This window comes from Cololabis saira, chromosome 1 (assembly GCF_033807715.1).
Source record: "Cololabis saira isolate AMF1-May2022 chromosome 1, fColSai1.1, whole genome shotgun sequence".
In the NCBI taxonomy this organism is placed as follows: domain Eukaryota; kingdom Metazoa; phylum Chordata; class Actinopteri; order Beloniformes; family Belonidae; genus Cololabis; species Cololabis saira.
This window is the reverse complement of record NC_084587.1, coordinates 52,978,244-52,994,833: the sequence shown is the minus strand read 5'-3', so window position 1 is coordinate 52,994,833 and position 16,590 is coordinate 52,978,244. Positions and strand designations below refer to the sequence as shown.

Here is a 16,590-nt window from a genome sequence, read left to right as displayed (position 1 = left end):
CACTGATTATGTTACCGTATTTTCGCGACCATAAGACGCACATAAAATTATTATTATTTTTTTTTTAAATGTGCTGCGCGCCCTATGAAACGGTGCGCCGTTTCTATTACCTGTATTACGGTAATGTGAGGCGGAGCCACCATGAGAACGGTAAAGGGAGAAGGGGGCGGGTGAAGCACCCGTGAGTTGCGGACGTGAATGAAAGCAGTAGCGCTGGCGGAAGAAATGAAGATTGAACATTTTCATGGAGGTCCGTCCTGGTGCTTTCGCTTCATGAAACGGTGCCAGTGCAGCAGCAGCGCCCGGCGGATTATATGGAGAAGATGGAGAGCTTCCGCTCATTCTGCAGCCGACACATCACCGACATGGACGAGGTGCCGCTCACGTTGGACAGAAACGGCCACCGATGGTGATTTTTAAAAGAAAAACGTTGCCTAAAGAGACTTTTCCAGCCAGAGTCATTATAAAGGCAAATGAAAAGGGCTGGATGGATGAAGAGATGATCGAGTGGCTGAGACAGGTTTATGTGCGGCAACCCGGTGTTTTTTTTAATTCTTTAATGCGGAAACAGAAGATGAAGACTTTGAAGGGTTTGATTGATGTGAAAAGTGAAATAAAATATCAAACTAAGTTTTGCTCCCGCTCTATTTTTAAATAAGCACACTTGTGTGTGTGTGTTCTGCAGCGTGTGTGTGTTTTGCGGCGCGCGTGTGTGCAGCTCCGTCTTTGTAGACTGCGCCTTTTGGGACGGTGCGCCGTATGTGTGTTTTAAATCCAAAAATTACACACAAAACTGAGGTTGCGCCTTTTCACACGGTGTGCCGAATGGTTGTGAAAATACGGTATGTTTATGTAATAATTGCTCGGGGGTGATGTTCTGGTCTCTGGAAAGATCCTAGAGACAACTTCTGTTGTAATAGACGCTATATAAATAAAATTGCATTAAATTGAATTTAATTATATAATGCCCAGAGTATAAAAGAGTATCTGTGAATATATAGTTGTCTAAAACTGGCAAAGAGGACATATGGCTCTTGGATTACTAAGATTTGTTTTTTTTTTCTCAATCACAGACACATACAGCTGTGTTAACAGCTCCACATTTATATAATATATAAGTAAAAAATGACACCAAAATACTATAGAAAAACAAACAAAAAAACAAACAAAAAAGCATTTAAATGCAGAATAAAAAGCATTATATACTGTGTACAAGTGTCATCAGTAAGGCAATTTAAATGAGAATCAAAAATATTTGCTACAACTTATAATAAAACCAAACCCAAAATGAAAACGCAACAATTTATTTTATCTTAGAGCAATGCAAAAAAAAGAATTGTTAGTCAACATTGTCCTCAAATTACTTTGAAAAGCCTTCAGCTCATCCAAAATCGTGCAGCAAGAGTTATGATGAAGATAAGCAGGAGAGATCACATTTCTCCATGTTTTTAGCTTCCCTTCATTGGCTTCCTGTTAAATCTAGGATGAAATTGAACACTCTTCTCCCATATGAAGCCATCGAGAGCTTAGCTCCACCTTCCCTTTGAGAACTCACAGCTCTATATTTTCCCAGAGCACTTCGCTCTCAGACTGCAGGTTTACTTGTGGCTTGTGGAGTTTCCAAAAGTAGAACGGGAGGCAGAGCCTTCAGTTATCAGACTGGGGTTGGGTTTGGGTTGTAGCCACCTTCGCTGAGACGAGTGGTCAACTGGTCAAGTCTGAGTCATCTGACAAACCCTTATAATTAGAGATCAGGTCCTGGAGTCCTGGATTCAAGTACTAGAAGCCTGGACAATATTGGACTTGTCTTCTGGGTTCGAATAGATTGACATTATATCTTGACTGTATCATAAATGTATTACACCACCTGGATTAAATTGGTAACTAGTCTGAATTGGACTGAATTTGATTGGACTGCGCCAAACTTGTTTGTGTTCCATGTAAAATGCCTTGAGATGATTCTGCTGTGAATTGGTGCTATACAAATAAAGGCAAATTGAGTTAAAGCTGAATAACTTAAAACAAAAATAAATAAATAAAAAAAATAGGCAAAAAGTGGAATTTGCGTTACCAAAACAGTGGCGTCCATCTCCGGTGAAACCAACTGTACAATCACAGTTGAACTGGAGGCCGTCACCAGGTCGGCACACGGCGTTGATGTCACAGCCATGTCGGCCGGTGAAGCATGGATTTTGCTCTGAAAAATCACCTGGCAGAAGAAAAAAAGCACTTTCAAGGTTAAAATCAACAGCCATAACCAATATATCTGCTAGATTCACTGATGAGCATTTATTGTGTGGGTCAATAGAGTATATACTGTATAATCTTAGCACAACAAGTGAGGAAATGTGCATTTGGTAGATTATTTCTTTGTTGTAACAATGCTTCTTGGCGATAAACCTTACACCGTTGGAAAGCCTGTTTATTTCCCTTTGAAATGGCAATGCCTTCTCAACAGAAACAAAGAAATAAGGGGAATGTGACTGAATGCTCTTGCTTCCTTGGTTGCAGCTGGACGCTTCAATAGTTGACATTTCTCTCAGGAAACATGACACAGATGCTCCACTTTCTGCCAACAAAGCCCAGCTGAGTGCTGTTTGCTTTTCTAACTGTGAGACCCTCCAGCGCCCCATCAGCAAGCCCCGCCCACTCCCTTACCTTTAACCCTTCCTTTGTTGTTTTAGAAAAAGCAATAATTGGTTGGTATCGGCGTGACCTCGGCGGCCGACCTCGGGCCTTGCCAGTGATCTCACCGTCTCCCTGATTGCAGCTGAAGAAATACAGCCCTGCTCAGTTCAGTGTCCATGCCCCTCTCATGTTGCTCTGCAGACTCCAGCGAGACCCTGAAGGGCCGGGGGCGGGTTATAACGCATTCCTCTGCCTAATAAGACAACAATTTACTCTGACTGTTCCTCACAGACAACCTGGAGACACGGACGTGAGCAGTATTACAACTTCCATCTGGAAGCTCCTAATATTATCAAGCAGCACTGTGGTTATCTGTGACTGCAACAACATCCTCCTCTGTTTGTGCACGAGTAGAGAAGGTGTTCACACTTGCAGAGACAGGTATCAGTACTCTTTGTTTTTGTTCACATGTAATATCCCTTGTAAAATGTAAAATCACATGTAATATCCCTTATTATTTTATAAATAAATAAATAAACATGCCTTGCTTTCTCATTAGCTGTGGCTTAGACCCCGTCCACACGTAGCCGGGTATCTGCTAAACCGGAGATATTTTCCTACGTTTGGACCTGTCATCCACATGAAAACGCAAATAAACGAAGGTTTAAAAAAACTCCGGGCAAAGTGAAGATTTTTGAAAACTCCGTTTATGTAGATGCGTGTAGACACACACAACCGGAGTTTTGCGTTTTCGAACGTCACATTATGCTCCAAAACAACAACAAATCTGCTCTGACGTGCGACTTTTGTTTACTACAGAACTACAGATGATCCAGCATCTGTTCTCCAAGCTATTAAATAAATGGTCTCTGCTCTGGACCACCGCTTACTGCGTTACACCGACACAGAGCCTACGCCGTAGGGTACGCGGCGACGCGCACCCTACGGCGTACCGGGACACGGGGGGAGAAGGAGACACGCCTGCCGGGGAAGCGGAGCCGCGGAGGTGCAGCTTCCCCGGGAGCCGCAGATGATCTACAGGTTTGAAATGCTTATGAATGTGGTCGAAAACGCAGATCTTCGGTTACGTGTGGAAGGGTTTTTTTTTTAAAAACGATGTAATGTGGATGCAAATTTTTTTATAAACGGAGGGGGGAAATATTCGGTTTTAAAAATACCCGGCTACGTGTGGACGGGGTCTTAGACACTGATGGCTCCAGATATCCTAGATATCAACTGGTGCTGAAGAAGGCTGAGGGATGTGTCCGAGAGTCTCTTTAGCCCCTTTGGGGAATACCCCGCGTTAAACGCATGGATCTAGCGTGTCGTGCCCCATTTACATCAACCAACGTGGGGGGGGGGGGGGGGGGGGTCGTGTCGGGCTGCCCCGGGAACAACTCTCCTCCGAACACTGCAAAAACTCTAAATCTTACCAGGAATATTTGTCTTATTTCTAGTTAAAATGTCTAATTTTTAGTCAAAAAATCTCATTACACTTAAAATATGAATCATTACTAGAAAAATAACTGGTTATTTGACACTGGCAGAAAAATCTGCCAGTGGGACAAGATTTATCTTCTTATTACCAACAAAAAAATCTTGTTCCACTGGCAGATTTTTCTACTTATTTCAAGTGAAAATCAACTTGAAACAGGTGAAAATTGTTGTTTTTTCCAGTGATGAGTCTTGTTTTAAGTGTAATGAGATTTTCTTGACTAAAAATGAGACATTTTAACTAGAAATAAGACAAATATTCTTGTTAAGATTTTGAGTTTTTGCAGGGAGGGTGGTCTTAACCGCGGCTCAGGTCTGATGTAACCAGAACTAACGGGTTGTAGATCACGTAACCTGGGTACAACCCACATGGGAAGGTTTTATTTAAGTTTTATTATTTTACAAAATGAGGAAACAGCTGATGAGAGGAACAGCTGCAGCAGGATGTCACAGGTAGGATCTATATTTGCTAGATGAGTAACTGGGGAGACGACGAGATCCGGGAGTTACTCCAACACCATAAACCGGCGTACGTCCAGAACCACAAAGGATGATGGTCCATTGTTTGAACAACTGGACACAAAGACGACAAACCGGGGGCTTTGCAAGAAACAAAACTCGGCCAAAACACGCTCATCCCGATGTTCATCCATCCTCGTTTTGAAAACTACACCAGTCTGATGGTGAATGAATCTTGCTGATTTGGTGAAAAAAGGTCATTCTACAAGATATGATGTCATGTTTCTCCTCCCGCCTCTCCTTCCCTCTCCTTCGGGCCCGAGGTGACAAATAACACGCCTCGCGTTAAACATGCGTTAAACACGCGTTCATCATCCAGCGATGTTAGCGTTAGTGTCTTCAAAACCACATCTTTCCCTGCAACATTCCTGCATTTTTCAACAACACAGTGCAAAGCCACAATACAGAGACACAGTTTACAGAGAAGGAATGTGGTACTGGACTGGCCTGCAGTGCTAATAAAATCAGTTTTAAATGAAAAAATACATCGATGATGGACCCACTCAGTTGCATAATTTAAAACATGTGGAAGGAATAACTGAACAATAAGTGAACTCTTTGCCAGATATCCTCGATGCCAGAACACCTTTTAAATGAGAACATCACAAAGTGCTAAAAGATTTACTCCCTCAGTTCTGTTTATAATGTTTTGCAGGCCTGAAATGTAAAAAGAAGAAGTTTACTAACAAATGAAATGGTTGTTAAGAATAAAATAGGATTTGTCTTGGGTTCAGATTTTCTGCAAATACATAAAAGCTAAATTTAATTTAAGATTCCTTCTTTTTTCATTAGTTTTCCCATATTCCATATTTTCTGATTTGGGGTTATATATCATTTAAAATTTTTAAGTTCCAAACTGAAACATAGTTCCTAGATTCAAAAACGATCAGGAAAATAAATGGCAACACGTTATGATAATCCTATATGTGACACGGCATGCTGTAGCACATCTTTCAAATCTCTCAGAATCACATTTGATGTCTTTTTTGTTGCATTTACAACCTCTTTGTGTCAGTAAAAGGGTTGGAACTCACTGTGGACCGAGCCGATCTTGCTGCTCATGGCGTAGCGGATGAGATTGTTTTGAGTATCAAACATGACGAAGATCTGATCCACGCTGAGCTGCTGGGTGGACGGGGCTGACGGGGCCCCCGGGGCCCCCGGGGAGTTCTCCTCGTGGGGGCAGCTCTGGAAGGTGATGGTCTGACGCCACTGGTAGCTCCTGCTCTGCACGCCACCGTCGGGGGAGACCACGTCAAAGCCTCGGTTGGAGGAGGAGGTGATCACTGGGGAAGGAGAAACAATTTAACGTTGCTGTTTCAGATCACAGAAGTGGATCTTTGCTATCAAAAAACCTGCCTGGAAATATGATTTGTATCCTTCTAGAAATGTATGCAGTCATGCAGAATAATAACTCATTCTCTGTTGTTTTCTTGTGTGTGTTTAAACATATTGGACCAGCGCAGGTCTCACTATTAGGCCAATACAACGTCCAACAAAAAGCATCATGGAGTTTTCCATTTGTTAAAAATGAAGCAAAAGAGCCACATTCTTCAGGAAAAGATTATAAAACCGTTTCATCATCATCATCATCATCATCTTGTCATCAAGGTCTGCACACGTCTGTTAATGGAGTCATTTGAGTCAGGGTGTACTGAAGCAGGAAAACACCCGCAGGACAGTGGCCCTCGACGATGGAGTTTGACTACCTGGCTCTCTAGAAACAACAGGTATTTACAACCCTCCTGCCCCCGGTGGAAATCAGCTTTTTTCCCATGAAAACCAGAGAATATTGGCACTTTTCCACTAGCACCTACTCCAGCTGTACTCATCTCAACTCAGTCTGGTTTCTTTTCCATAACAATTCATCTGGATCAGAAGTAGGAGGTTGGAGTGAAGCTGCTGTGACGTATTTGATTGTGTGATCTAAATGAAGAAGACAACAACACTAAAGATGTAGAACCTGGAGGAGATGATAGATGTGCTGCTGGATCTGTGGATTGTGTTTGATATCAAGTTAAAAAATGAGAGTGAGAGAAACTTCAACCGACGACACCTTTTTTATTGTTTCTTTGTCTGGGTGCTTCTGAAAAGTCAGCTGGAGCCGTGAGCAGCTATGAAGAGACAGAGCTCCTGGTGGATCTGGTCGTTCCTTATCTCCGTCTAGACCCCTTTTTAATTCTCTCCTCAGCACCAGGTTTATGAACATCTGACCCTCAGAGTTGGATCATGAAACAGACTTTTGCTGCTGTTGCTGGTTGAATAAAATGAACAAGAATCCGTCAGAGTCTCTTTCTCTGATTTCATCCTCCTGACTCAGACGTCTGACTTCAACCCCCCGACCAATCGGTGGCCTGTAGTGTGATGATGTCAGATACAGCCGACTCAGCCGCTTAGAACCTCAGCAGAATAGTTACAGAAAAGTATCTACTCGTCACGTTAGACCCCTGGTGGAAAAGAACCAAGGCGAGTCGAGTCTGGCTGAGTAGGTACTAGGGTAAAAGAGCCGTATTTCAGCAGCTACACCTCTTGTGCACGCTGGAGTATGAGGTCAGCTACGCAGCATCTGAAGCTCGTACCTGAGCCACGCTACAGGTCAATTACCTGAAGCACAGCAGCAACGCTACATCAGCATGGCTGAAAAACTAAAGAATCCAGGTTTCGGAGCAACTTAGTCAAAGTCCAGACCTCAGTTTAATCCAAAAAACTATGGTGGGATATTAAGAGAGTTGTGCACGAGCAAATGTCCCAAAACCTTAAAAACTGAAGCAATACTGTAAACAAGAACAGGCCAAAGTTCACCCACAATGATGTGAGAGACCGATGAAGTCGTACAAGAACACTGCACCGTGTTCTTAGTTCTGATCACGTGATTCTAGTCCTTTTTGCTTCATATTTTTTAACCGGGCATTAATAAGTTATGGTATGGTAAAAACAGCTTTACACTGTTCATCTGAAGTTGGATTTGCCTGAAACTCAAACCCAGTGCAATACAGCCCATACAGATAGCTGCGAGCTCATGCTAACTTCACTGGACTGGATGAAATCAGCGTCTGGCTTAGTTCATGATGTGTTTTGAAGGCGTAAATCTTGATATTCTTACAGTTTCTGTCGTACTGGTACATCTCCTTGTAGGGGCTGATCTGGACTGAGGAGCCCAGCGGGATCTCAGGGAGCCGTCCGTCCAGCTCCGTGCTCATTAGGAGGTGGCTGTGTTCGTCGATTCCTTTAAACTGCTGCTTGATGACCAGCCGCTCATTATGAGGCTGGAACGTGACTTCAGCCTGGCGGGAAAACTCTCCACCTGCACGCACATGCACGGAAACGCAGGTTACTTGGGAGGAAATGCAATAACAGTGTGGTGTGGTTGTATTTACTTTTATACAACTATTAAGCCATCAGATTTCAACACCTATCTAAAATAAATAAATCAATAAATAAATAAATAATAATAGAAAAAATAAATTAATAAATTAATTAATACATATATTAATACAATAAATGTATATATATGATATTTTAAAATATATATGATATATATGATATATTAAAATATATATTAAAAATCCATATATGTCTTAGGTTTTTACCAACTTGGTATTAACCATTAATATATATGCACTGCAAAAACTCAAAATCTTAACAAGAATATTTTTCTTATTTCTAGTTAAAATGTCTATTTTTTTGTCAAAAAAATCTCATTACACTTAAAACAAGACTCATCACTGGAAAAAACAACAATTTTCCCCTGTTTCAAGTAGATTTTCTCTTAAAATAAGTAACAGTGCCAGTGGAACAAGATTTTTTTGCTTGTAATGAGAAGATAAATTTTGTCCCACTGGCAGATTTTTCTACTTATTTCAAGTGAGAATTTACTTGAAACAGGTGAAAATTGTTGTTTTTTCCAGTGACGAGTCTCGTTTTAAGTGTAATGAGATTTTTTTGACTAAAAATGAGACATTTTAACTAGAAATAAGACAAATATTCCTGGTAAGATTTTGAGTTTTTTGCAGTGTGCAGACAAAAAAAACCCCATCTATCTAAGCAGGTTGTACTAAACTTACTTATCGATACGTAACTGAGCTAATCTGAGCCTGTCAGGTCTGAGATTCGTTGGATAGGATTGTGTTAGTTGTGGACATAAAGCTGTGCAGCTCTAAGGACCTTAGTCAGATTAGCTTTATTATTCTGGTTAGATGGCTGGACAAACATCTCATAAACATTGTGGGGATCTAGTCAGCAAAGCTGAGCACTAACTAACGGAGAGCAGCGAGGGACAACTATCACCTACTCCTAACATGATGGTGGTTGACAGGACGAGGCATCTTCACCTGATTATTTAGTATTTAGCTGGGATAGTGTCATCACTTTACATGGAGAGATTAAAAAATGGGGTAAACAAAAAGATTTCCTCTCACCGATGCGGCTGAAGCCGTTGTGGTACCCGGGCTGCTGCAGGGCGAAGGCCCAGCCGATGATCCCCCCGAGGGAAGACAGCAGCTGCAGGGACGGGCCCACGCTGACCGGGACGCTGCTGATGGCGATGTAGGCTCGGCCATCGTTAGGCACCACGTAGGAATGCAGATCATAGTTCTGGAGCTCCACTGGTGACGTGGAGTTCCCCACGAACACTCGACCCGTCACCTTTCCATTCATCCTCTGGGGTTTACCTGGAAAAGTAACACAGCTTTGATCACAAAGAGCTCTCTCAGAGGGGCAGAGAGTGTCTCTTTAGATAACCAGATTAATCAGGTTCAGGTGAGCCACAAAGTTCCAGTCAAGCTCAAGTGGACTTCACTATCTCTTTGTATCTATTATCTTTATTTATTTTTTATTAGGGTTCATGTGGCATCACGTGACGGGCTGATCCTGCATCTACAGCTGAAAGCCAAATGGGAACAAGTAGGGGTGGGCAAAAATATCGATATGGCACTATATCGCAATACTTTTCCAGCTGATTCAATATCCATCCATCCATCCATTATCTATACCCGCTTTATCCCTTGTGGGGTCACAGGGGTCTGCTGGAGCCTATCCCAGCTCATTTCAGGTGAGAGGCAGGGGTTACACCCTGGACAGGTCACCAGTCCTGATTCAATATCGATATTCAAAATTTGAATATCGATTCTTTATTTTTTATTTTTATCCCCGATTTTTTTCCCATTCTATCACCCAGTGCTCCTACCTAAGTGACAGTCCTGGGCATTGCCACTCTCTACCAACCCTGGGAGGGCCCTGCACTGAGCTCCGGTTTTATTTCACGTTTTATTTCATTTTATAATTTATTTTTTATATAACACAATTGCCTGTCCTTAAAAAATTAAAAATAATGGACAGAGGTTTATTTATTTATGGATTTATATCTATACTGACTGATCACTGTGCGTGTCCTTGGTTTTAGTTCCATCTTTCTTGTGTTTATTATCATTTGACACATAATTAAAGCAACCTCATACTAAATTTAATGTTAATTTCATATGATGTAAATAATATGAAAAACATGTACAAATATGTTGTAACTTTAGCTTGTATAGTTATAATAAAACATTGTTTTGACTCAGTTTGTCCCATGAATTGTCACTATAATCTGATGAACGTGCAACTCGGATTTTAAGATCCATCACTATCATCTGATGTACATATATAAAACTTGGATTTTAAGATGTGTAATGCATTTTTACATTTTTGGTGAACTATGTAGAATATAATATTGCATAATCGGGATATCGCAATGTGTATCGTATCGTTGCTCAAGTATCGTGATGCGTATCGTATCGTGAGGTCCTTCCCAATACCCACCCCTAGGAACAAGTATCGAGTGTAAATGCATGTGAAGTAAACGTGAGCCATCCCATAAAATGTCATCATGGATACTTGCAGAGAGGTTATAATGGAAAGTAAGCTCAAAGCTCCTTTCATATAAATAACTTTTCTATAACTCTGGTGGCCAGTGAACATGTCACCACTCGTTGGGATGAATTACCAGTAATATTTAGTGACGACAAACTGACATGAAAACCTATGTTGCTCAGCTGCTTTTATCCACAACCGTTAGCCGGTTAAGAACCATGGTTTAGCATGCTTATATTTTGACCGTATAGAAACATAATTCTACTCACTTGTGTGAAATAAGACCTGGAAACAGGCATCGTGGCATAGAATTGTCAAATTGGTTTAATTCACTGTATGAATTGTTACAGATTACTTTTGTAATACTGTACGGCCTTTGTACGTTTTGACCGTATAGAAATGTAATTCTTGCCATTGTAAGAATGAGATGTACCTGTTGTTACTTTTTAACAACTTGTGCTTTTTATTATTTTACCGCTTTTATTATCATTTTATTTGTTATTTACAGTTTAATTGTGTCTTGACGCTTTTAATGTTGATGTAAAGCACTTTGAATTACCTTGTGTTGAATTGTGCTATACAAATACATTTTCTTGCTTTGCCTTATATGGTTTGTTGAGATAATACAACAACCTTGTGAGAACTGGGACTATGAGGACTTTAGTTTTAGTTGACATCACATACTTTCTCCGTCACTTTCACAAGCACTTCCCCCAAAAGGGACGAACGTCTGAATGCAAGCATGAGTAACATAGCTGAAGAAATAATAAACTGTGTATAATGATATTTTACATATAAATGATATTTTTAAATAGAGTCTGTCAGGAACCACAAAACGGTTTCTACCTTCTGCAGCACAGTCTTTTCCGTTGCCATAGAAACCAGGCCTACAGTGGCAGCAGTATCCGTCCCTGTAATCCCGGCAGTCGGCAAAAGCTGAGCATTTGTGCCGGTTGTTGGTGCATGTCTCCAAATTGTAGGAAAATACTGTGGGAAAACAAACCATAACAACAAAAACAGTCAGCTAGGATTTAGGGAAAGTAAAGCTGAACAAAATTCTTGATAGACTTTGAAAAAAAAAAAAAAATCTAATAAATCTTTGATTTACCATCAACATCCAGATCTTCAGCTTCACTGACCACGACGACGTGGGGGGGCTGGGGGCGTGAGTGTGGGGGCCGTGGTTCAGGGTCAGGGTTAACGTACCGGGGCTCAGCCGGGGCTAGCTCAGGGTGCCTGGTGGCTACTGGAGACTCGGTGGACTCGGGGATGTTTTGTGTTGGTTGCACAGTCTCAAGAACGGGCTGTCTGGTCCCAGTTTGGTCCGGGGATCTGGACTCAGACTCATCTGGGTACTGATTGATGCTGGTGTACGTTGGTGTAACCGTCTCCAGTTCTGGGTATTCTTGCTCAAACTCGCCAGGTGCTGCATAATCCGGCTTTTCAGTTGGAAGTTGGTAAAATCCTGGTTTGAGAGTCTCCGTCTCTGGGTGAGCAGGTTTGTGTTCTTCAGAAAGCTCGGTATGGAGCTCCTCCCCGACTGTTACGACTTCAGGGGCCGTCGTGGTCTGGGATTGGTAGAGCTGAGAGTCCTCCGCAGGAGAGCTGGGGACCACTCCTGGCACGATGTCAGTGAACCCTGAGGAAGCACCAACCTTGTACACCCAAACTCCACCTTGTCCTGAGTTTGTTTTTCTGGTTGGATAAAGAAAGGAAAGAAAATCAGTCTCAAACAAATAACATTTTACAAGCCCTGTCTAGGAGAACAAGAGTGAAATGTTAAAGAAAAGACACGTTCATGGTTAATTCTCTGCAACATGAAACAGTTTTTTTTAAAGGTACAACATCATTTAAAACCTTAGAAAAGGGTAAGAATACTTATTTAAAGGGCCAAATTAGAAAAAGATGGGATGATATGGAAAATGTAATGTCTCAAACAGGTGACTGTAAAGGGGATGGGTTCAAAAGCTGAGTCCGATGACACCACCCACGAGTCTTTATGTCAAACCATTCAAAAGTTATTGCAGAAAATAGGAACAATCACATATCGACCAATCAGAAGAAGGGGCGGGGCTAATTCAGGCCAATGAAAGTCAAGTACTCAATACCGAGTCCGATGACACCACCCACATGTCTTCATCGCAACCCGTTCAAAGGTTATGGGAGAGAATAGGAACTATCAAATATGGACCAATCAGAAGAAGGGGCGGGGCTAATTTGCACCAATTTTGTTCAAGGACTCAATACCGAGTCCAATGACACCACCCACGAGTCTTTATACCAAACCATTCAAAAGTTATGGCAGAAAGTAGGAACTACTGTATCACATATGGACCAATCAGATGAAGGGGGGCCACGCTTTTTGGCGTCTATCGACGCCACGGTAACGCTTTTGACTGCGAAAAGTAATGCGCATCGTCGCAGGATGGAGACGCACCTTTTGATGTATAACACACCTGGGTGCACGTTACGGTTCGGGCCGTATTAACTCCCGAAGGAATGGCATAAGTTTCGCCAAAATGACATGATTAATTGAAAATGGCCGACTTTTCGACTTTCGACTGTTGGGTTTCGGCCATGGCGCCAAGAGACTTTTCTTTAAGTTGTGACATGATACAGGTGTGTACCGATTTTTGTGCATGTATGTCAAACTGTATTGTGGGGCTTGAGGCACAAAGTTTTCTAGGGGGCGCTGTTGAGCCATTAGGCCACGCCCATTAATACAAACCATTAAATATTTAATTTTTCGCCAGGCCTGGCTTGGTGCAAAATCTGGTGACTTTTGGGGCACGTTTAGGGGGAAAAAAGGCCCTCATTTCGAGAGAAGAAAAACGAGAAAAATTCCTACAGATACAATAGGGCCTTTGCACTGTAAGTTCGTGCCCTAAAAAGAGTTACTATCATCCCAACTTTGTCTGACTTGGTGGTATAATTAATCAATGAATCAATCATAACCTGGAAAAATAAGACATTACATGTGCATAAATCTAACTGTATCTATTAGTAAAAAACTATTATCTCCACTAGTCAACAAGTCGGATTCCTACGTAGTGAGTTCCCTGACGGACGTCTCTTCATCAGTGGTTGTTGGGAAGTACGTCCCCTGTTTGGTTCCCCAGAACCAGCCCGGGACCAGGCCTTCGTTGAATCCAGCCTGGAGCAGCTTCATCTCCCCCCCTACGGACGTGGAGAGGAACTGCAGGCCGGTGCTGGGGTACAGCAGGATGGCCCAGGTGGAGGACTGGCTGGAGGCTAGCACCAGCTGGAAGGTGTTCCTCTGAAAGTACACACGGGAAGATTGTGAGCAGCACAAACACACAAAACCACAGCTGACATTCAATTCAAGACCAAAGTCATCTTACAGCATTCATTAGAAGATGCAGTTTTTTTCAGTGAAGTACTGTACACAAATCTCTGTAGAACGTTGCTAAACAAATAAGTGCGTCAAGCTTTGGAGCTTTGAGATCTTGTGGGCAGTAAAAGGATCAAATGGAGTCACAGAAGCTTGACCAACCATCATAGTTATTGTCTTCTTCAGTAGAAACAATTAGTGGTTATATACATTAAGTAATTAAGGACAGTTAGCACCATGGTACAATCTTGCTGACTTTTAACTCTTTACTAAAGCTGATTATTTTGTAAAATGATTTGGTTCAGTTGCAAAAGTACGGAAGAGTATTAGGGCCATGAAGGAGAAAAAATATTTTAGAGGGGAAGATTTTTTTTATTGTGCACTTCGAGAAAAAAGTCAAAATATCGAGAAAAAAGTCGAAATGTCGAGATTAATGTTGAAATACAATTTCGTGAATAAAGTCAAAATTTCACCTTTTTTCTCAACATTTTGGCTTTTTTCATGAAATTGTACTTCAACATTAATCTCGACATTTCAACTTTTTTCTGGACATTTCGACTTTTTTCTCGAAGTGCATAATGAAAAGAAAATCTTCCTCCTCTAAAATGTTATTTTTATTTTTCTCCTGCCTGGTCCTAATACTCTTCCGTACAAAAGACAGCTGACATTATATAAAAAAAAAAAAAAAAAAAAAAGAAAAAAAAACATCCTCCGACTTCCAAACCCCAGCAGTCCCTCCCTCACCATCGTGGCGACTCCATCCCCTCGCTGAAACGTCCCCTGGGCAGCCATGTTCTCCCAGGTAACGACGACAGCGTGGCTGGGCTCCGGCCCGTCCTCTCCGGGGAAGGCTTGTCTGATGTGCTCGGCGGCTCGGCTCAGCGACCCGGGGCTGCTGTCCTGCCTGAAGTAGATCTGTCCGTGTCCGTCTCCGTTCCACAGGTTCCCCAGCAGAACTGCGATCATTTTGAAGCTGCTCGGCATATTCCCCAGATATTCCTCCTCAGCTGGAGGTTTGCTCAAGGCCACAAACCCATTGGTGTTAATCTGAAACGGGATAACCAAGTGTTTATTTATATCTTTCTGTTAATGACGGAATACATTAAACAATCATTGTTTCTTCATCTGGATCTTTTATCCCATCTGGAATTTTTTTTCTTTTTTCCAGGTACAATGAAAGCAGGTATGACATCTTTGCAAGTGAGAGACGTTATGATGTCTTTCACTTATGAAATGGATAAAAGCGTCTGCTAAAATGACGGTAGTAGTATGAAATATACATTTCTTAACATTACACAGCATTTTGTATTTCCAAATTTGCATGTACTGTTAACATCCATAATTATGAGACAATCAAAAGGGAGGATTTATTTACAACTTATCCATGGAGTATCCATTTATCACACAAAATACAAAAGTCAAGCATATAGTGATTTTCCAAATAACGCTTGAGTGGAGCAGCTTGGCGACATAGTGGTTAGCAAAGTTGCAAGCAGGTTCCTGGTTGGACTCCTGACTTTTGTCTGAAGAGAGCAAGGATACGCTCCGAGATCCCCATGACCTTGAACTGGAATGAATAGGTATAGATAAAGGATGGGTAGGTGTTTGAGTGAGAGGGTGCATACACACAAGGCTACCTCGCCTTTACAGGTTTTAATAAGAGCTACAGTGGAGAGAAAGAGTGAAAAGTCCAGCAAACATGAAAGACTGTTGCACAAGCCGATGTCCTGCCGCAGCTCTTGGCTGGTCCCCTACAGCCATTCCTCACAACAACTTCTCTTTCACTCAGAAGAATGGGATCTTTTTTGCCCTCATTGACTCAAATCCGCCTTACACTGAAGACCACAGTTACTCTTCCATATTTTTGGATTTGTATGAATGATAAAGAAAGCGATCCCCTCAACTCTCACCCACGGCTGACAGCACAGAACATTCTAGTAAGATGAAGAATACATCATTTTTGTTTCATACTTTTATCAATGCACTGTATATACTAAAGGCAGGTATGCATGAAGTAATTGTTTTAATCATTTTTTGGGAGGAATAAAGCATTGTGTCCACACACGTGAACACGTGTCCACATCTGTGGCTTCCAGCACAGGTTGCCATGGTGATACATCATAAATAGTAAACCAGTATGTGAAGACTTAATTTAATTTTTCTTTTTTTTTTTAATCATGTCCTGGGGCCTCATCTATAAAGCTTGCTTGTGCAGAAAAATCGCCTGAAAGTTGCGGAAGCCGCCATCTACGCAAAGCCTCGGATCTAAAAAGAAAAAACTAACCGAAAAATCTGCTTATCTTTACGGCAACCAGGACCATCCCGTAAGAATTTACTTAAGACACGGGGAACTGGCGACGCAGGCTGTGAGGTGGTGAAATGAAGCCAGATTCATGTCATACTCTTAATAATGTCATCACATATCACAACATATATCAGACTTATAATAAAATAGTGCTGGGCGGGGGGGGGGGGTTGGCTGCCGCTCCGAGCCCACTACTCCACGCCGAAGAGGAAAAAAGGAAGTGTTCTGATTAAAATAAGGACAGTTGGACTATATAACAATTGCGTTCATAAGGATAAAGTTTAAAAAAAAATAAAACTTAAAGAAATAGTCTCTTCTCCCCGTGTGTGTCTGCCTGTCATGCACGGGTACGTGCTCGCATGTTGTTTACTTTTAAGCCGGAATTATGGTTCTGCGTCATACCAACGCAGAGCCTACGCCGTAGGGTCCGGCGTAGGTTGCG

The 16,590-nt window shown here is 41.8% G+C and overlaps 2 protein-coding genes across 2 annotated transcripts in view; one reads left to right on the top strand and one right to left on the bottom strand.

Annotated features, from left to right (window-relative positions):
* The window catches only part of LOC133447342 (nidogen-1-like), a 65,809-nt gene that overhangs the window by 35,532 nt on the left and 13,687 nt on the right, over nt 1–16,590 (bottom strand). Inside the window, exons 2-9 of the mRNA XM_061726017.1 lie at nt 14,588–14,890; nt 13,539–13,768; nt 11,600–12,186; nt 11,338–11,478; nt 9,060–9,311; nt 7,745–7,945; nt 5,676–5,927; nt 2,072–2,209 (exon numbers count right to left, since the gene is read on the bottom strand). Of these exons, the coding sequence (XP_061582001.1) occupies nt 2,072–2,209; nt 5,676–5,927; nt 7,745–7,945; nt 9,060–9,311; nt 11,338–11,478; nt 11,600–12,186; nt 13,539–13,768; nt 14,588–14,890 (2,104 nt within the window). The remainder of the gene's footprint in view (nt 1–2,071; nt 2,210–5,675; nt 5,928–7,744; nt 7,946–9,059; nt 9,312–11,337; nt 11,479–11,599; nt 12,187–13,538; nt 13,769–14,587; nt 14,891–16,590) is intronic.
* pold4 (DNA polymerase delta 4, accessory subunit) overlaps nt 820–16,590 on the top strand; it is a 223,616-nt gene continuing 207,845 nt past the window's right edge. Inside the window, exon 1 of the mRNA XM_061727113.1 lies at nt 820–829. The gene's annotated coding sequence lies outside the window, so the exon portion shown is untranslated. The remainder of the gene's footprint in view (nt 830–16,590) is intronic.